General features: G+C 35.6%; 1 protein-coding gene across 4 annotated transcripts; it reads left to right on the top strand.

The window, feature by feature from the left end:
• The first annotated feature begins 2109 nt into the window (after positions 1–2109).
• nmnat3 (nicotinamide nucleotide adenylyltransferase 3) lies at positions 2110–20787 on the top strand. 4 transcript variants are annotated; one of them, XM_088617528.1, is made up of 6 exons: positions 2137–2219; positions 6956–7015; positions 8612–8760; positions 12994–13210; positions 16992–17086; positions 19643–20787. In XM_088617528.1, the coding sequence occupies exons 3-6, from the start codon at positions 8646–8648 to the stop codon at positions 20011–20013; spliced, it is 798 nt and encodes a 265-aa protein (XP_088473654.1). In that variant the 5' UTR covers positions 2137–2219; positions 6956–7015; positions 8612–8645; the 3' UTR covers positions 20014–20787. The 4 variants fall into 4 exon arrangements, with proteins under 4 accessions (XP_088473645.1, XP_088473654.1, XP_088473664.1 ...); XM_088617519.1 differs by lacking the exon at positions 6956–7015 and having other exon boundaries at positions 2110–2219; XM_088617538.1 differs by lacking the exon at positions 2137–2219 and having other exon boundaries at positions 6884–7015; positions 13027–13210.
• Positions 20788–21438: the final 651 nt, after the last annotated feature.

Below are 21438 nucleotides of genomic sequence, written 5' to 3'. Positions count from 1 at the left end.
ATGTAGTCCTAAAGGCAGACATGAAATGGCATACTGGGACTCTCCCTGTGGCTTGTACATCTGGAGAAATAGAGCAACCCATGACTGCTGTATTTAAGAATGTCATTATTGAAACAATAAATAGGATTTAAAAAAACAACATTTTTCTTCCTGTTTTTTTTTAATAAAACAAAATGTAAAAATATGCACGCATGCCTTTCAAACTAAGGCTTTATATCAAGTAAATGTAACACACTCAGTGATTCAGAAGGATATTAAATCTCTGAACAAAAATAAGTTACTTACAAAGCCTCAGAAAATGAACAGGAGTAGCACTTCCATTTTGATAAAGTCTAGCTCAAGCTTGTGTAGACTTGGGGAGTGGTATGAACCTGCTTCAACCACATCAAAACCCTACTGATTTGTTGTGTATTTCTACATACACATCTGCTTTGCAGTAGGGATTTTATGTGGTGAGGGAAAAAATGGTCTGAATTTGGTTCTGAAGTATGAAAAAATAATGAAACTTTCACAACAAACAAGTGCTTACTTTATAATAAAGCCCAGTATGAGGTGTGAACATGAATAGCTAATCATTGAAATATTACTCTTTTCTGTAATCAAATGTGTCTCTGGCTTAATAGGTTTCATACAAATGTGCAGGCTAATTCTTTCAAACTCGGGACTTTCATAAGCATAAAAATAAAATTAAAGTATAAACTTCCCCCTAGTCATCAGTTACAATTTTTTCAATTGTAATCTTTTAGCCCCCGATATCTCTCAATTAAGAAAATGCCAAAATAAAGCCCACCAATGATTTATATCTTTAGCACACCTACAAAACAAGGCTTCTAATGCACAATGAACAATCTGCAGCCAGTAGTGTAAGAAAAGTGAATGGCAGAATTAAGAAGGCTTTGACACGAAATTTCATTATACGTTTCAAAATGGTCAAGCAACTGTCATATCCATCGCAATGCACCCTGCTGCTTTTTGATGCTTCAGATTATAAGATGTAATAATGGAATAGATGCAGAAATCAAGTCTTTAGAAAATACCTCGTCTTCTTTCTACAATTGAAGCGTTCATCCAACAGTCTTCTATCAGTAATGACCAAATTTCTTATTTGACCTTCCACTGAACTGTGATGCATGAATGCTACCTTTTAAAAGGCTGCAAGGGAAAAACAGAGCAAGAAGTACAAATAAATTGTTTTTTAAAAGGTTTAGGACCTTGTAAGACACATTAGGTAATATTATGGTAACAGTTTAAAATCAATTTTTAGACCTTTCTTTGGCATGCATTTATTATGTGTATTAAGCTGGCAAATTTCACAAGCTGCACAATGATATTTATAAACAACTTAATGTGGATAATAGCACAAGTCTCCAAAGGCTAGCACTAAACCTTCCTTCAGGGATAATTAGAAAACATAACAAGAAGTGTGACCAAAGTCTTTTTCTTGCAGATCGCATATTTATGTTGGGGAATGAATTATTCATCAATGCAAAGCATGCTAAAGAGCACAGAGAAGAATAAATGCACTAACCTATCTAAAGACTTTGGCAGTGGTTATAGAAGGGAACCTTTTATGGGACCATACCACTGAAGCATCGAAATTTATGTCATGACACATCTACACAGCTTAAAAATTATTGGAGATCCCTGCTGTCAGAGGGTAATTTAGGGCAGTTTCAATTCTGATTCTCTTGACTATATTTAAAATACTGAGGGTGAATGCATTCATGATTGTCACAAATATTTATACACGATAAATTACATACCTTTCAAATACACACGAATAATAAAGTGTGTCATGTCCTTGGTGTTTTATCATACGTAAAGATGGGCTAGTATTCAGACGATAATATCGTAATTATTCAAACAGTGTTGGCCTGGAACATCTTTAATGATATATATCTGTAATTTATATCTCCGTCTTACATACTCAAATAGCTCTAGTTATTCGTGCAAGTGCTTCGGACTTCCTCGCACGCTCCTCCTTGTTTAATGAACCACCAGAGGTCAGCGTTTCCTTCACTGTGTTGTGTGTGAAGTCGCTCTGTAGTTAGTAGATCGGTTGTCCGGGGGAATGTTAATGGTGTAACACAGGCTTTGCATAAACCGCCGGAGAAAGGTAATTACTGTAAATGCGTTGTGTTTGGTCACTGCAAATTACATTACAGTTTAGTGACGTGATTTACTGCAACATTTCCGGAAAAGCTGGATTTTCACAAGAGGTGTCTTTTTTTTTTATTTTGCCCGTGTACGAGTGCAAAAACTATATTGAATGAAATAAAAAGAGCATTTCTTGCACTTAAAATATAATACAACTATCTCAACCTGAAGTTGTGTAGAAGTAGTAACACGATAAAAAAGCTAAAAAATATATTTTTTTAATTGACGCTGACGTGAAGTATGACACGTTAACACTTTGTAACTTTTTAGTTTGAATTAATTCTGTCTAGTTTTTGTAACTGTACGCACCGTTCTTTATTCTGCGATGTAATTCTGTGTACGAGTTTATTACTGTTTTGGCTTGAATCCTTTGAAACTGTGTTGCAGCATACAGTATGTAGTTATTTAAGCGTCATAATTTCTTATGTACGTTTTGAGTCCATTATTTGCAAATTGATATAACTGATACAACAGTTTTTTAAAAGAAAAGAAGCATCTCTTTGTGCTAATCTTCAATACTGACTGAAAAAAAAAAAACACTTGTTAGATAATTTGTTGGTAGTGAATTATAAAATGTGAGCTTGGAAATTTTTAAGTATAGCCTGCCAGCATCCGAACATCTCACTTTACTGCAACAGAAATAGCAATTATAGCCCTCAAAGGCCAGAGTCCTGCAGGTTTGACAGGTGCTATAACTTTTAATTAGCAACTGATTAAAACCTTAAAATAGAGGGTGGTTGAATGTATTTTCCAGATAATTAATTTAATTAACTCATTAAGACAGTAACAAAAACAAAGCCTAAGCCTTAGAAGACTGAGCCACCTTTTTGCTGTACATGTGAAGAAAACAGTCTTTGTCCCTTGTTCACAGATCTGTCATGAGATGCTAAGCTTGTGTGTTTGCTGCTTTGCATAGCAATGAGATTAATTTTTCTCATGCCCAGCATGGCATAGTTAGTGTCTAATTCATGGTGACTACTTTATAAAGTCATAAATGAGTCATAAACTGTTCTAATGTGTTCTCCTGTAATTTATGTCATTCATTTTTTGAATATGTATTTAATATTCTCAGTTGCAGACTGAAAGAATATAGTCTTTCTGCATTATGATTTATCACCTAGGGAAGTAGACAGACACTCCAGGTGGTTTTTCTTCCTGCCAAAGTCTCAGTTACACAGTTGAACTTAGATTATTTAAGCATACAAATAATGTAAACTCTCTGAGTTGTTGTTTTTTTTAGCTCTTAAAACATTTTTTGGGGTGGATCTTATAAAACAAATTCCCATCACCCAACTTGTTAGTTCAATTAAGGCTTCAATTAAGTAATCAAGGTCGACAACTTCGTCTAGGATAATGACATGCAAAGAGCTGGAGGACATTTTCCAAGAATGTTTAAGATTTAAAAATCTTAAATTATCTCTTGAAAGTAAGAATAAATGCTTTAGAATAAATACGTTATAAAAGTACAAATTGTATGCAGGCACTGTTAAAATCAAATTGTCACATATTATTGCTGTTGTTTTTGTTTTTTCTCCACTGCAGTTTTAAATTTCCAGATGTCTGTGGATGTATCTTTTAAACCCATGTCTCAAAGTTAATTCTAGTCTAAAAAAGTAAAGAATATGGACTAAATGAGTCTCATATGCTTGTGGTCTTGCTAAGAGCATCATATCTGAGATGCTACTCTCTTTAAATCTGAGAAGGTTAGGTTTATTCCATGCTGAAAGGTAAAGAAAAGAAACAGCTTTTCAGCTGTGAAGCCTACGCAGCTGAAACATACTGTAGTGTCTCTTTTCTTTATCTATCAGCATGGAATGAGCCTTTACCTGTTCTTTTGCTGCCTATGCATGCTGATGCAGTTCCCTACTTGAATGTCTATTTAAAAAAAAATGTTTTTCTGTGCCCAATGTTTTCTCAGCTTTATCCAGAGATGTGAGAAATACATTTTGTCATTGAAATCTGAAGTCAAGCTGAGTATCTGGTTAATGTTTTTCATTTTTTGTTTGAGCCATTGAAGGACAAAATAGGTGTAGGTTGTTTTCAATTACTGTACGTCTGGAAAAGGCTCAAAAGGGCTCAGCAGAATGTACCATACTTAAGATATTTATTGTGAATTTTGTTTTTACCTTTATTTCATCACAAGAGTGTTTTATGATATAAGAAGGATGTTTACTGAAGCGTTGTGCTCTCTCATATAGAATTATTTAAAACATGCTTAAAGTCCAAAGCAGCCAATTAGCATGACATTTTAAGTGACATACCAAAGGAAACAGGGGTCTTTTCATGTAAATCTTTTTTGAAGTGCTGTAAGATTGTTCTTGTTGGCAGATAGAGCTTAAATAATCAATCATAATAAATTGCTCACCTTTTTCTCACTGTATAACAGATAAGAAGATACAGTACTTAAGATACTGATGTCCCTTATAGCACCTCTCTGAAAGCCTTATTTTAATTTTTAATTTAGACATTAAGGAAAATGTAGTTATTAATTTCTTAAATAGGCAGCACAATGTGTCTGAATCATACTTATGAAAAGATAAATGCTTATTATTATAATCAATATAACGTAAAAAATATCTATATTTTTACAAAGATTTACTTGAAATGAAATGTTTCAAACAGCATTTTTCACATATATCAAGGTTTTGAGTAAGGTCTCTTCTGAATTCTGTATATTCTGGATCTCTTCCACTGATTGTAAATAGTGTTCATCTTCCATGTCAAAAATCCATCTTACATTTAAAGTGTTGTCTATGACACCATTATCTTAGAAACACTATTCTCTTCTTACTATTTAGTTTCTTACTTTCATACTTTCTGTAGTTTTTTCCTTAGTTCAGTTCTAAGTTTCAAATGTTTGTTCTATGTAAAAAATTGCTTTCTCTTGCATTGCTTAGCCTGATGGATTATGGTTTGCTTGTAGTGGGCAGTGTCTCATCTCTTCTGCAAATATTTTTTAACAATATCCTTATTGTTTTTTCCATATTAAATATGAAATGAGAAAAAATGAACTATGTACAAACAACAACAAAAAGCAAAGATCTTTGATTCTAGAGGAGATGGTTGTATGCTACATTCTACTTCCTCTTCCATAGGTTTGAGGAAATATGAGAACATGAAGCTTCTTTATTTTGAAGCGCCTTAAATTTTGTGCTTTAACTGGATCTTAGTCAGGGAGCATATATTCTGTACTGCTTTGAATTTCCAGGTCCAGGATACAGTGAGGGCCAAGGTCTGATCTGAAAATGTGTTACATTTTCACAATTCACTTAACTAAGTTATTTCACAGTACAGTACTGGTTTCTCACTGCTGTCCTCATCTGTGGTAGAAGTCTCAACTGTGAATATTAGTAGGATAGGCCTGTCTTTCATTGTCCAATTTCTTTTGTATTTATTGGCTTCAGGAATATTGCCTCAGTGAGAAGTTGGAATGAATTTTGACGATAAGACTTAAATATGCTTAATAATGAGAGGGCCAAAAACCTGTTATGGTTCTTTTAAAGGTTATCCAGAAATTTTGAAACATGCCCTCTGTTAAAAGGGTAGTTATAAAAATCAGACCTTACTGCAGATTCATTGCAGGAGTCAAACAATGAGAGTGTTTTATATTTCATGAGTTTATTATACTGCTCCTAGAAGTCTAGGGTAACCTTTTACTGCTATTCAGCTGTAGAAAATCTTCAGCAATTTGACACCTGTAATAGTAGCAATAATGTCTTTCCGATATCTCTCAGGTTTTTTTGTATGAAAGTGGTTGACCTATGACTCTAACAGGCTTCAGTAATACTGAGAAGCTCAATAAGGCAAGAAGACAGAAGTGTGTTTCTGTCTGTTCAGATGGAAGAAAATGAAAGGCCCTTCGATATCCATAACTCTTGAATATCTGTGAAATGTGTCTCAAGAAATTGTTTATCCTAGCGCCCTTACTTTGATGAATGGGAAATTGGATTGCCTGCCTGTCCAATGGTAGTATAATTTAATGGATTGGCAACTTATAAAACTGAAGGAAAATATGAAATTGTGTTTGAAGCTCTGGACTTTCCTCTGTGAGTTGCAATGTCCTTGACGTGATGTCTACACAACTGTTTTCCAAACTTCTTTAAGTTTCAGGGCAAACTTGTATTACTACTTAGTTCATAACAAAGCCCATAGTCGCTGTTGTACCCGTGGTCAAAAAAATGGGTGGATTACTTACAGCATAGTAAGAGAACTAAATGGACCAGTTTCTAGCAAGAAAACTTGTGTCCATTTGTGTCAAAAAAGGGAAAAAAAATAAGAAATTACATCACTCATTACTGTTTGAGTGAGTTGTGTTAATACTAAGAAGAGGCTCTGCTTAGCAGAGCCACCTTCTCAGCAAAATTCAACATCAACAACTCCTAGACTATCACTGAGACATTAGCAGGATTAGCAAGTGCATAGTTTGCAGATTTCCAATCCATTTGGTATTAGGTCTTAATCTTCTTCACTGACCCCTGTGTAATAACCTTCAGAAACTACATGCTGTTCCAGTGAAAGGAAAATCTTCAGTTTCCATAGACTGGGATGTTCTATCACTCCTGTTTCCAACATTAGAAGTTGTATCATTAGCATTAGAAAGTGTAGACTAATAAACCTGTTTATTTTTCTTAATTCTAATGTATTTAAATATGTTGTCTACATATAATCAGGGCTCATTCTTTCCTGAGTACAACTATTAATTAATTCATTTATTGACTGATTGACATATTAGCCGAAACATTATGTTTTTTTTCTTCTCTTTTCAGCATGGAATAAACCTATTACTTGCTCTTTTTAGATTTTCATGCTGGCCTACAGATTGATCCTCTGTGGTCTACCTTGACATAGTAGCCTGAAGGTAATATAACATTCTAACGAGTCAGAAAGTAATGTGGTTTATAATCCAAAGGTGCTATGATGTAACCAGAAAAGGTTTTATATACTGTATATGGCATCAGTACTAATTAAGCATGAATTGCAACAGTCAAGTTTTATTTTTTTTAATATTAATATAATATATATTGTGGATCTATAGTATTTAGTGTGCAATGTGTTTCCAGAATTGTGAATGCCTTCTGTGGCAAGGGTACTGACATCTTTATGATAATGGATGCTAGATTTCAGTAATATTAAACTGCTAAGTAAACTAAAGCCCATTGTGACCAGTAATGGATCCAGTGCTACCCATTTAATCAATGGTGCAATGAACTCCTCAGGCGTATCATTTTTGTCTCAAGATTTCCGCTTTGATCAAGCAATTTACCACTTTCAGGTGCTTAATGGAGCTGAATTATAGCTCTGCGTAATGATGACTAGATAGAAGAGTTGATTAACAGGCTCTTAACCTTAACAAAACATTGATTTCCATCACAGGGTAGTGTCACCTTTGCCATGTAGTATCTCTCTGAGCTGTTGGCCATTAATGGTGCAAGTGATTATCAGAAATCAGAAGCAGAAAAAAGAAAATTACAGCCTCAAAATGACTAAAGCTAACTCTTAAAGGCAAACACTGGAGAAATATATTGTAATAGGAAATGGTCGAGACACACTTGAAAACATGTTTTGGTGAAGTACCTATTGACAGATATTGAACGTTTTGCTTTTTACCTAAGAGTTTAATTCTGCAGCTTTTTATCTTATGAAAAATGTTAGAAGCAGATCAGAACTGATCAGGAATGTAGTCTATTATTTAATATCAGGAATGGGGTTACGCTGTTACCTAACTAAAACCTTTAACTAAAATGTTTAACTCTGACATTTGTTCATGATGTGTAAACAACACAGATGTTAGTTATTATTTAAGCTCAGGAATGAATTTTGGGTCCCAAGTCAGGTTTAGGACGAGTGGTTTTTAACTCCTATCTGCAATTTTTTTTTTTTAAACCTGGATATCGCAGTCCAGTGCACAGCAATTGTATTACAAAACTGAGTCGGTTGGATCAGAACTCGAAACCAAGCATTATTGATTGCCATTCAAATGCAAGTGGTTCTATCAGTGGTCTTCTTTGTTTCCCATTCATTCTTTTTGGTTTGGGGAACATGTCAAAATCATAAACCCAGAGATGTTCAGATATAAACAGCGGAAATGCTCAGTTGACACCCCAGGTAGGGTTAGGGTTAGCATTTACACACTACTTTAACAATTTTTAACTTATATAAAAAAAAAAACACATTATTAAAACATGCGGGTAAATTCCTGACACCTACAGTACAATATATGTTATCTAGTGCAATCACCATCTTTATTGCTGTCTCTTTCTTCACGGGCAGATTTAAAAGACTGCACATATGAAATCATTTAAAAAAAAAGATTTTAACAGAACCACTTCACTATCCAGTAGGAATTCTTTACATGGAAGGAATGTAGGAATTTGACATCAGATCTATGTCAGCAGATAAGGCAAGAAGATTGCTTTCTGCTTTGCTTTCTTGTGTTCTGCTTTGATTATTTTAGACTGTGGAGTGAACACCTCAGGCCCTGTGTGACAATGGCTTACCGAGGCCGGGTTCCCCTTGTGCTGCTGGCTTGTGGCTCCTTCAACCCCATTACCAACCAACACATGCGCCTGTTTGAACTAGCAAGAGACCATATGCATCAAACAGGTTGGTGTGATTCTGCAGTATTTCGTTTTTCCCACCCTCCTGTGAGGCTGTACCCAATAGGCCACGCATTTAACTACCATTCCAGTGCAAAGAGAGAGAAGTGGTATAGGAGTTTCAGAGGGAGAAAGCAGAGGATCTTTCAAAATGTTCATTTCCACTTTATCTGACTGAGTCTGTGTAGAAACAGAATTAATATCCCATGCTTCAGATTTTGTTCTCTTATGCTTCAGCCACGTTAGGGCCAGTGGGTTACAGCTACAGTGGAACTTCATTTCTTTTATCCCCCATTTTTAATTCAGGCTATGTTCTTAATGTTCCTGTACCGCAGTGTTCCTGTAAGATACTGTAATAATAAAGTATTATCTATCTATCTAATACCATCATAAGCACTGATGTTTAGTAGTTTTGACTTTTCAGATGACGAAAGTGTTTCTAGCTTTTCTGTTTTAAAAAACAATGGGACATATTCTGCTTGGTCCCATTCATAAATGCATTTTATTGTGCATCTGAGGCAGACCACAGTAAAAACTGAACTTCAATCAAAATTTTTCACTGCTAGAGCCTTCGATTTAGTGAATTATGTAAACTCAGAATCAAAAGCAGTTTACTGTCTTCTGTATTTCTTTTATAAAGTGGCCAAATTTTAATCAGAGTGCTCGTGGTAAGAAAAATAAAAACACCTTTTGTGTCATTCTACAGTTTTGTTGTATGAATGCAGTGAAAAATCAACCATTGTTTGCAACTAATAGCAAGTACCCTTTCTGGGGAATGCATTATATTGTGAATAAGGTTGCAAACACATCTTCTCAATATACCATCTGCTTCCCACTGTCTTATTAAATATACAACATCTGCTACTTTGAGATAAAAGATCTTTTCCTATAAATCATTTTTGCATTTCACGTTTTACTTTCTTTGTGCTATTATACAACAAATTTCTTGTTTCGTAATGAAGGCTCTGCATATTTGCATTTTCCTTTCACATTGCTATATCACAGGGAAATTGAAGTAAGTCATCGGAGGGTCAGTGCAAATGAATGATGATTGGAATCAAAGGCCATCTGGCTCAAAGTGACACCTTTTTGTGTTATTTTAAAGTGTTTAGTGCCCTGTTCATGTCTTTTATTATGTTTGAGTAATTAATGTTTTAAGGTGGGATATATGCTAAGGTCCTTTGTGCTAAAGGAATCTAAAGAATTTTTTCATGGCCTTCTGTCACAAATTCTTAATTAATGTAATATCCCAGGCATATTTAATAAAAATATTATTCTGCATTGTAACAGAAAACATCACATGGAACAGTATGCTTATAACATGTTTTTGTATTTCATAAGTATCTCTACAGGTGATTAAAATGCAAACTTCCATCCATCCATTTTTTAACCACTTCATCCTGTTCAGAATCAGGGGTGTGCTGGAGCCTATCCCAGCAAGCCATAGGCTCAAGGCAGGGTACAGCCTGGACACGACACCAGTCCACCGCAGAGCATACACAGGCACACACTCACACCAGCGCTAGTTTTTTCAAAAGCAATTTAACCCACAGTATGTCTTTGGACTATGAGAGGAATCCAGAGAAAACCCACAAAAACACTGGGAGTGTAAACAAGCTCTACATACTGCATTTGGCATCCCAGTCTAGAATTGAACTTATGGCCCGAGCACTGTGAAGTACTACAGCTAGCCAGTACACCACCATGCCACCCAAATGTAAACTTAATATTTTTGTTTTTTAAGAGTGGAATGAAAACAGTGTCTCTAGTGTGTGTCTTTTAAATTGCCTTCAGACCTGGACTTGTTTTTCTAACAATAAAGGAGATGGAAACAAAATGTGAAAAAAGTGCTGTAGCCTTCGAACAGGACAAAGGTGACTGACAGCTATTGCCTCTAAATATAATATTCTATTTACATCCAGCTGAAGGTCATTCATTCATGCTACAGGCAGAGTTTTGGGCAAGGTTATTTGTTAATCTTTAGCTGCTGAACAGATCCCATATTCTGTGGAAATAGAAATCCATGTAGTGAAATATACATGGTTATAAGATGTAATATTGATCAGTAATAAAGTGTGATTTACATTCTGCTCCTCGAAAGCTATGCCTTTTCGTCGGCTGTGTGTTTTTTAAATTTATGTAAGATTCCCCTATTGACTCTGAACCACAAAGGAACTGAGCAGACATAAATTTAGCATTGTTCCATTTTACGATTTTATCACACTGAAATGAAAAGGCACTCTGTTAGGATTCGCAGAGAATGAGGTCTCAGGTGATAGGAAAAATAAGATGAAGGACTATGTCTGTTCCAGAATAAGAAGCCATATTCATAATCTTTTTTTAACCTTTATTCCAGTCTTCCTTTGAAAGGATTATCTATTTCATTGTTACAAAGTGTTTTAAAGGACAGCTATTTGATCATAATTTAAAAACAGACAATGTCCACTTAACATAAATGGTACATTACTATAAAATATACAATGTCATATAAAGTATAAAGGATATGCTAACTTTTTAAAATTGTAGTCAGGTATCGATTGCATCTACTGTAGGGAACAACCCTACTAGAGATTCTCAAATGCAAGTTAGATAGTATGAAGATTAAGTTTTAGGCCATTGTTGGTAAACAGTATATTATCAAAAATATTACCATAAGAATGAGATATTCTCAGGTGCTGTCATAAAGTTTGTAATTATCCATATTCTCAAAGATATTCAAAATATTCCCTTTACTCTATGCCTATCCCATACTGCCAGATAGTATCATAGTGCACATACTGGAGAATTACATTTAGTTTGATTCAATGCTTTAAGAATGAACATACTGTACTGTACCTATTACTGTTTGGAATACAAAACATTTCTGTTCAGGCTGATAAAGCTCTAGATTCACACACTCCTAGATTAAATGGTGGATTTCTGCTTTGCCCTGAGCAGGGTTAATCCGCGAGTGTGGTTTTTCACAGATTGGCAAAGCTGATTCTTTCCTTGTGTTCTTTTACAAAGAAAATATTTCCTTCTAAATCTGCACAGACTTGCATGGAAGGCAGGCCTGTATATTAGCTCCCATCACCCTATTTTCTGTTTATGTAGGTGTCTGGATGGAATTTGCATGACAGGTAATGAAAAAATATTATATTACTACTGACGCTTGTGGACATGTTTAAGAAATTTAGAACACAAATATATTAAAGCACCATAATATTAGAGTGTGGATTTTGTCCTATAAAGCATGCACTGAGAGAACATAATTAATTACATTTAGTAAACATTGGTCATGCACTGTAAACCCATGGTCATTTCATTGCATGATGTATTGTCAAAGCAAGACTAAAGGTGATAAATTGCAAAATGTAGGGAATTACACTTCAGTACAATTTAGGCCTTGGTCCAGAATCTATGTGGCTACACAGCACGTGTGCCGGAAAAAGCTTATTCATGTAAGCATGAGGTCTTTGTGAAAGGCTTACAGTATATGCATCAGTGATCAACAGTGTGGTCTTATGTACTGGGTTAGAAAACTGCTGTTTGGTAAAAGAGTGACAATGTAACAAGAAGCCTATTTCTGAGCATATGAAGGCACTAAATCATAAAATAATAAGCTAACACAAAGTAGGGGTTGAATGCAAACAGGCTTATTTTTAAGGCTGAGTACTATTTATGTTCTTTTTTGTAAGGGCTTTATTTTTTCTATTTGTTAAAGATAGCTTTTTATGTCATTTATATCTTTGCAGCATGTCATTTTATATCTTCCTCATATATAAGTCACAGAATGTACTAAGATGTTTTGTATTGTTTCTTATAATGAATTAAAACACTGTGTGATTCTCAAAGATCCCTGTACCACCACCTAGTAGTGTCTAATAGTCTACGGGAGAGGAGAGAACCCTGTCATTCTTTTTAATCCAGATGGTTAAAGACCATATTTCCTGTTCCCTTTGCCTTGGCATGCTACATTTTTAAAAATTAAACACTGGTTTCTAAAACCCCAGAAATTGGTGGAGTATAAAGTACAAATAAAGTTCTGTTACTATTCATGTGTTAATGTGAAATACTAAGAGTATGTGTTTATTTTCTTCTGATTTTCTATTGATAAACTAAATTGTTTACCTGCAGAGTGTTTTAGGGCTACTTTAATGTGTTCTAATGTGTGGTTGGTTATATATTATATACAGGGGGTTCACTGAAATTCATTAAGGTATCTTTACAGATAGGCTGTACAGGCTGTATGTAATTTCAGTCCATGGAGAAGAGGCTTCTTCTGCTCTTCCAGGGCATTATGAAGTTATCGGAGGCATTGTTTCACCCGTCAGCGACAAATATGGCAAGAAAGGCTTGGTGTCGGCCACACATCGCGTCGCCATGGCGCACCTGGCCCTGCGGACTTCCGACTGGATCCGAGCGGACTCCTGGGAAAGCGAGCAGCCACAGTGGATCACAACAGTCACCACACTGAGGTAAAAAAAAGATAAAGAAAAAACGAGCAAAAGAGGCCCCCCGGACAAAAATAAATGAATGCCTAGCCTACCACACAGCATGATTCCTACAGCACCCTTGTCCAGCATGTTACTTGCACAGATAGCCTTTTAATTACAAGAACCTACAGATCGGTGGAGGTGTCTCACTGCCGCTTTAATTATGTACCTCAGTTTAGTGATTCAGATAACCTGGAGGACTTCCAGTCCCCAGGGGCAGATGCTGTGCATCCCTGCTGTGACCATATTTGACTCATGCGAGGTAATAAAACTGCACTGCACACTGAAGTTAGCTCGATTCCCTGCAGAGGAGAACCACAATATGGCTGATCTGTGTGCATTGGTTCTCACTTTGGTTTCAGAAATGTAGGCTGAGCAAGGAGGGTGAAAGAACTGTGAGGTTTTTGCTAAAAATACTATTATGTCCAAGCTAACTGTGGGATGACTGGCATCTGATGACCAGCAATTGGATGCACCTGCTACAAGAAAATATTAGAATGAAAATGTAATACTGTGAACTGAATTTTTTTTTTCAGGTGTTTAGAGAAAGAAGAAGGAAAGCTATTCTATTTCTTTGAAAAATGTTTACAACGTCAAAGACAGGCCGTCATGTGAAATTAAATTTTAGGTTAGGCTATGCCAAAAATGCTCACATCTTTTTAATTCTTTAAAGGTTTTATTTGTCTGGAGCTTTCACTACAGCAACAAAAACACAGTAAAATCAATGCTGTTATTGTTTTTCCAGAGGAAGAAGGTTATACAGTAGTTTTGACATCCTATAATAGCTGACAACACAATATGTATTAGTAAGTACATATTGAGTACAGCTTTTTGTTGAACAATCCTTTTAGTGTAAGAGAACTGTCCATGGATTGCAGATTCTTCATCTTTTATTTACCAAGCACCTAATAATTTAACATTGCCTTTGACTTAGCAGTGACAGGGGTTACAGACACCCTTGTGCAAACTTTGCTTTAAAGATTGATTTATATTGTAAGGACTCATCATAAAAACACATTATCTTCCTCTTTAATGGATTCTTTATTTTAAACAAAAATGGTTATGAACCATTTTAACATTATCCCTAAGCCCGTTAATGCTTGAATGTTAAGAAAGATTACTTTTATGTATGTTAGTGCTTTTTTTCTGTACAAACATAATTTATAGATTATAATGTTAATATAAGACAGTTGTCTGTTACATTCAGAGTGAATTCTGGACATTTCTGGAGAACTGTATCTATCCCAAAATTTGTGTATAATCACTGTTCAGCTGGAGAAGTTCAGCCTGTTGTTCTTGGATTTATGTCTATCCCCATAAACTAACACTATTTTCATACTACTGTAGGTAATTAAAAATCATTCTTGTTTTTTTTTGTTGCGTTGCTCTTCCAATGACTTAATAACCAAATGATCATGAAGAACAGTCACAGAGTGGTGTTTTGCTCCAGGGGGAGTTTCTGACAATCCTGATAGCAAAAAAGTAGCTTTGCGTAAAATATTTTGGCCTGTGTACAGCGAGCGCTTGGTATCAGGCAAAGCCAGACAAAAAACTGAACTAAAACCCTTGCCAGCGGTTTCCTCTGGTTAGCTGAGGGCAACGAAAGACATCAGATCTGTTGGCTCTCCTGCCCTTTTTGCTAGACCCCAGTAATCCTGCCCCTGGGTCTTGAGACATTATTCTTTTTCGTTTCATAGAAACAAATCATCTCTGTGTTTTAGGAGGGAAGGCTGATAAAGCCACATCCTCCTCTGGGCCTGACTCCATGTCATCTATTCAGGGGTGTGTTTACAAGGCCCAGGATTTCTGTACTTAGTGTTGATAAAAAGAAGAAGCAAATGGCATCTAAGTCCTGGTCGGTTATAAATTTACAAGTGTATTGAAAAACACCTCCAATCTTTTTGGAAAATGGCATAGTTTTTTACACTTGTTATCTTTTACTAACAAGACAACAGGAGTTACAGCAATTACTGGATTAGACAACACTTGTGCTGCACAATACAAAACCGTTTATGCTAAATTGCCACTTCTCTTTTAAGAGCCCTCTGGATGCACTTGGGGAATCTTCTTGTACACCATCCTAAATTCAAATTGTGTTAAACTGGACAAATATAAGCATTATGGGTTTTTTTTCACATTACTGCAGGTTAATACAAAACAGTTACCTCCTGTAACCCAGAATACTCTGCTTTCCATGTCAAGTGTTTTTTTCTTTCACAGTCTTGTAATTTTTCCCACAACTTTGTTCGTGTGGGAAATGAAAATGTAAAAGTTAACAAAACCCTCAAATGTAGTCTGCTATTCCCAAGATATCTATCTTTCATAGATATCTCATAGGAATAATTGAAGTGGTTTTCTCTGCGTGCTGCAGGGAATGAGTGGTTGGCTTTTTAGAGATGATGAACTTTAAAAAAAATCTTGAATGGCCTTCTGTGATTGCCAGTCATTTGGTGAATTTCTGTGGGGAACATTTTTGCCTTTTTTAAAGAGTTTGCTGAGAGTAAATGTTGTTTTGCTTATTGGAAGTGAGCATTCTTATGCTGACAGACTGCATCATAGTTGAGGAAAGAAGTTCGTGTTTTACAATACGATGTTCAAATATTGACTCTTGAGTTTCTTTTAATCTGACTTTCAATTGAGTCTCACCTTGCTCGTTTTTAACCATTATAATAGGTATGACGAAGTTTAGCTAATATGTCTATGATATATTATATATAACATATGATATCTTATAATATATATAATATATTATATTTTATCTATGATAAAAAAAGGTATGCACAAAGTTCTACTGTGAATATTGTAATAAACGTTCATGATGATCATAGTACAATTACAGCAAGAGCTAAATTTATTTTGCACAAGGATTTACTTATGCTTGTTGTGTTAAACATTGTGTTTTTCCTGTGGTTTTTACTATTTATTGTACCTGATAGACACACTCATTTTATTCACACCTACAGAGAGTGACTGCTACAAGTTTTTAAGAAAAATAATACAGTCTATTCAACTTGGTATGCCATGACTGAAGCCTTCATAATGCTTATTCTGTGGTGGGCTTTGGGATAATATTCTGTGTATTAAATGTAAAATATGTCATAAAACATTTCTACATGGCTCGTAGTACCTACAGTGTTGTATGCATCAACATGATAATTTTAGGGGGATGCTGCTATTAAAGTGTTGTTGAATGAGTACTGTAGCATTATAGTGTATATCAAAGTGTAGCTAGCAATAGTTTAGAGAGAAGCTGAAGGTGAAGAATGATATGCTGAGCAGCATAACGATGCAAAATAAGAGCAATTTGATGACAGAGGTTACAGCCATTGTGAGTAGATGGCTTCAGCCCAACCTTTGCTTTCGTCACTGGTTAGATGCAAAGTACAGTATGTCAAAGAGTGCTTCCTTTTCCCCCTTTTCAGTTTTATCACCAAATGAAGTAGGCTTCACTGCTGTGGGGCCATGGTCATGCAAAAGAGCTTGAGAAATGGAGTTGGAGAAGGTGTGTTCAAAACACTTGTGACACATTACAAAGGGCTTTTTGTCCCTGATTCAAATCCCCTTGTGAAAGTTTCATTTTAAGCGGCATTTCGCAAAGACCTGATTAAACCATGAAGTGGCCTCTTGTCTTCCTTGGTAGCACTTTAAAGCCGACTTTTGTTCACGTAATTGAAAGTTAGAACAAATCTTCTTGTTCATCTCTAAGGGGATTAATCAAACAGTAGCCTTATTTTTTCTTCTTCTTCTTCTTCATGCTCTGCAGGCAACATTATAACAGGCTTCTTAACTGGCATCAGTCACAGGTCAGCTTGAATGACATGAGCAAAGTGAAGAAACATAACAACAAATTCCCCGCAGGTAAGGGTCTGTGGTTTCTATCCTTAGTTCTGTGTACCTAGAGAAGAGTAGAAAATTTCTCCCCCAGAATTAATTTCCATCTTCCTTAATAGTGAAACAATTTAAGCACAATAATGTAATAAAACAAAAAATAAAATAAAGTTTTGTTTCATGCTACAAAACATACATATTGTTTAGAAATTGTATTTTCGCTGGAAAATTCTTATTATTCCTTTATGAAATGCTAATGTGAATTTTTAGAATGTGAAGCTAATTTGATTTAGAACGCACACTAATTAATAATGCCAGAAATTGTACTCCAGCCAGAAACAGAAGGCAGTATTTACTTAAGGCCAACACGAACTGGAACCAGTTGCAGAAAAAGTATTTATCTAACCTCATATATTCAGGAAAACGCTGCAAGGCCTCTAAACTGCAGGTGATGCATTTAAAACAGCTTTTGTATAACATGTGAAATGGATAGTAACAATATACTCCAACTTTTCATCCTAAAATGAGCAGCTTTGACACAGAGCTACTGCAGCATTTTGGAAAAAACAATTACAAACAGAGAATGATTTAACCAAGACACGTACAAATCTTATGTATCACACAGTACCTGGCATAGATAGTGATGCAGGAGAAAATTGATCCGTTTTCATATTTTTGGAACAGTTGTTTTATTACAGCACAACTCCATACCATGTAGTTATTTGAAGCGGGGAAAAAGCACTAAAAAACAAAAAAAGAAAGTGTGATGAGAGTAAGCTCCATTCTCATACAAAGAAATCACAAGGTAATGAACTACCTGTAAACTCCCTGGTCAATTTTAATTGATGTAAATGAGAGGCATACAAAGACATAATCTTTTTAACCTTTACATACTGTATTTCCCAGTCTGATAACCTTTCAACCTTCCCTTTTACATTTGACTGAATGATTTGCCTCTTGGCTGTGAGTAACTGCATAACTTTTGTTCCTTTTACTGTCTTTGTTTCATGTAGCTGTCATCTAATTTATCAATGATAATGGATTGATAGTCAACACCTTATGAAAAACCACAGCAGCACAATACAAATCAAGTCTTTGTTTCATGGGAACTTTTATTTTTCCTCCTGACTGAATTGGATATTTGTATTGTAAACCTCCTTACTTCCTAGTGTCATGGAAATATAACTATCAAGGAAGCCACAAGAGAGAGTTCTCACCTGAGTAAGGTCTTTATTTCAATATTGCAATATTGGGAGCCCTGCTGCCACTTCACACAGTGCAACCAGAGACTCCATTTGTTACAAGCAGTACAGGGTTTTTATAAGACGTTGCGCTGTAAAAAAGCTCAGCGCTTTGTCCCTTCTAAAACTTCCCCTTTCCCTAAGACAAAACAGATTACATCATAGAGCGAGAGAAGAAGCACTAGATTTGTTATTCAAAGCTTATCAGTTACTTTCGGCTAATTCTAACGACCCAGACAGCATATATTGTTTTGGTACATTGTCTTCTAAAGTAACCTAAACAGTGTACTTTGTTGACGCAATGTTTTCTAAAATTCTGCACGTACTGTAGCACAGCAATTACATCCTTGAAATATATTTTCTAAAAGCACCAATATATTTTTTGCAAAGCTCTCTACATTTTAAGAATCAATTTACTTATTAGATTTCCATTTCACTAGTCCAGAGATGAAAAGAAAAGCTGTTACATTAATTACATAGTTATTTTACAATTATAGACTGCTTGGACCATTCTTCATGAATTTTTTCCACTCTATCAATGGGATGTAACTTGTAAGCTGCAAATTTTCAAATAAACTGTAGTTACACTGCTTAGAAATGGACATTTACAAAAACAAATCCTGGTCTCTTCATGATTTTTCCTACAGTAATACATTTGAACGTGCTTTGGTTTCATGTGATCTGTTCAATGCACACTTACAGGTATGCCAATGGAAATTGGATATTTGGTCTTAGGATAGAATAGTCTTTAGAGACCCAGCTGCTTTTCTTACCATAAGCACATAGTTTTCTCTGCTTGTGCGCAGTGGGAGCCAGTTGCCGTACTGTGTTTAGATGAGCTGAGTTTCATTAGAGAACTATGCAGAAGTGCTAACAGCATCTATCTCCACAAGCTGTCAGAACTCATGTGAAAATAACTCCAGTGACTGAGTGCTCCCCAAAGCAACCTAATGGGATTGGAAGAGGCAATCGTTCATAAAAAACATTAAGATCAGTTAATTATTTAACATGAAAAAGAGAAAATGTATGAAAATAGAAATCTGAAAATTCTACAGGTGTAAAGTGGGTTTTGAACAAGGGCTGAAACAGAAAGTATGTAATCTCATGTAGTACCATACATGGCTTGCATTATTTAATACGCTGGGTCTTATTAATTATAGAGGGAGTCGGCAATAAGAATTATTGCAGAGGCTGGAATCTCAAAGTAATTCATAGTTGCTTTGGGGATGTAAGAATTTAATAGCTGACATACTAAAGAAATGATACCAATGTCTTAGATATTTTTATGTGATGATGATTGTTACCTCCAGCAGACCACAGGTACCGTATCTCGTGTATTTTACAGTAGACACACCAGAGCTTAAGCTGCTTTGTGGAGCTGATTTCCTGGAAACCTTCAAGATCCCCCATCTCTGGAGAGAAGATCACCTTGAAGAAATCGTCAGTAAGTTTGGCTTGGTGTGTGTCAGTCGTGGCGAACGTGACTCTGGGCGATTCATCCACGAATCGGACACCCTCACCAGGTACAAGAACAACATCTTCCTGGTCAGAGAGTGGATCCAGAATGAGATCAGCTCCACTGAGATTCGTAGGGCCATCCAACGAGGGCAAAGTGTTAAGTACCTTCTCCCAGACTCTGTGATCGAATACATTAAAGAGCACAATTTATACACGTTGGAGAATGAGCAGAAATATGCTGATCCTGCAGCCTCTTAAACAGCAGGGCTCCTAGCTTAAACCTTGAGTGAGTAAATACCTCATCAGATGATAATGGATTTGCTCTTCCCTTTGTGATGTTTTGTGTTCATTTCTGTAAAGGAATATAAACAATGATTATGTTACACAGCATCATCTGGATCTACTACAGTATGATCTTTTTGTACATTGTCATAAATGTCCTGCACTGGTGGCTCCTAAAAATGGAGGAAACCATTAAACATTGGGTTTTGGATTTGTACTGAATGATATTTATATCATAATTATATTTTGAATAAGGGTAGGATGGGACTTACTGTAATGTTTATGTAGCGTAGTTTTTTACTGTTGTCCTATGTGTCATTTTGACAGTCATGCTGATAAAAAATACTTTACAAATGTAAATTTAAATTATTTTATAACTGAAAATTGAAAAACATTAGTCCAGAAACTATAGTTACTACAGTATATAACTAAAAATATAGTGCCTTTTGGAGTAATCATTTCAAAGAATATGTTTGCATCTGCTGAAGTACTCTTTGTTTTTGAAGTACTTTTTGTTTTGTTTTTAAAGTATCTTCTGGAGATGTAGAATCTCCAGATCGTTGATTAAATAAATGTCTATGCATGAATTTATTTTGAAAGATTTCAGTACTGCGATGACTCGCAGTGTGTGCAAGTACAGAAGAATTGATTGATGCTGGGGTTTTTATGAATGGCTCTGACATGGATCAAAGTGCAAGAGGGGTTACAGCTTAATATTGTTTTTCTAAGAAAAGTGAGATTCAGTAAAAACTAATTTAAATAGATTACAAACCCTAAAGAAATGATAAATTTGTTAAATTATCACTTTATGCATCTGTGCTTATAAAAAAAATAAAATATATGGATTTGGAGTATTGATTAAATGTTTTGGTGTCATTTTGATTAATTGATCATTGATGACTGTGATACACTCGAAACACTTTGACTTGCATGTGTACTAATCACCTCATTAGTGAGAGAGTTGATTTGGCACAAGTGATCAGGTAATTTAACTTGTTGAGTGTCAAGCATCTGTATGATGCAGGTCAGGCTAAATCCATGCATTCTCTGTTGCCATTTGGGAAATTCACATCCAGTACTTTTTAATCTGCCAGACATTAGACCCAAACACAGCCCGTCAATGATCGGCCACAAACTGTGGAGACCACAAGTCGTGACATATCATCAAGATCAATGGGGAGAACCAAGTGCTGTGGTTTGAGCAGGAGCATCTAGTTGCTATGGATCTCCACTTGTATTGATTGAAGTAACCTGACTGCACGGCACTCCATTGATTAAGTCTTCAATCGCTCTATTGCTGCCCTTCTTTCCCTTGGGCTCATCCTGATGTAAGAACATTACAGCAGGACAACACACACACACATCCTCATGTCAAAATGTCTTTCTTGTTTGGGAATCCAC

This window comes from Lepisosteus platostomus, chromosome 2 (genome assembly GCF_059453375.1).
Source record: "Lepisosteus platostomus isolate fLepPlt1 chromosome 2, fLepPlt1.hap1, whole genome shotgun sequence".
Classification (NCBI taxonomy): domain Eukaryota; kingdom Metazoa; phylum Chordata; class Actinopteri; order Semionotiformes; family Lepisosteidae; genus Lepisosteus; species Lepisosteus platostomus.
This window is presented reverse-complemented; position numbering and strand designations above follow the sequence as displayed.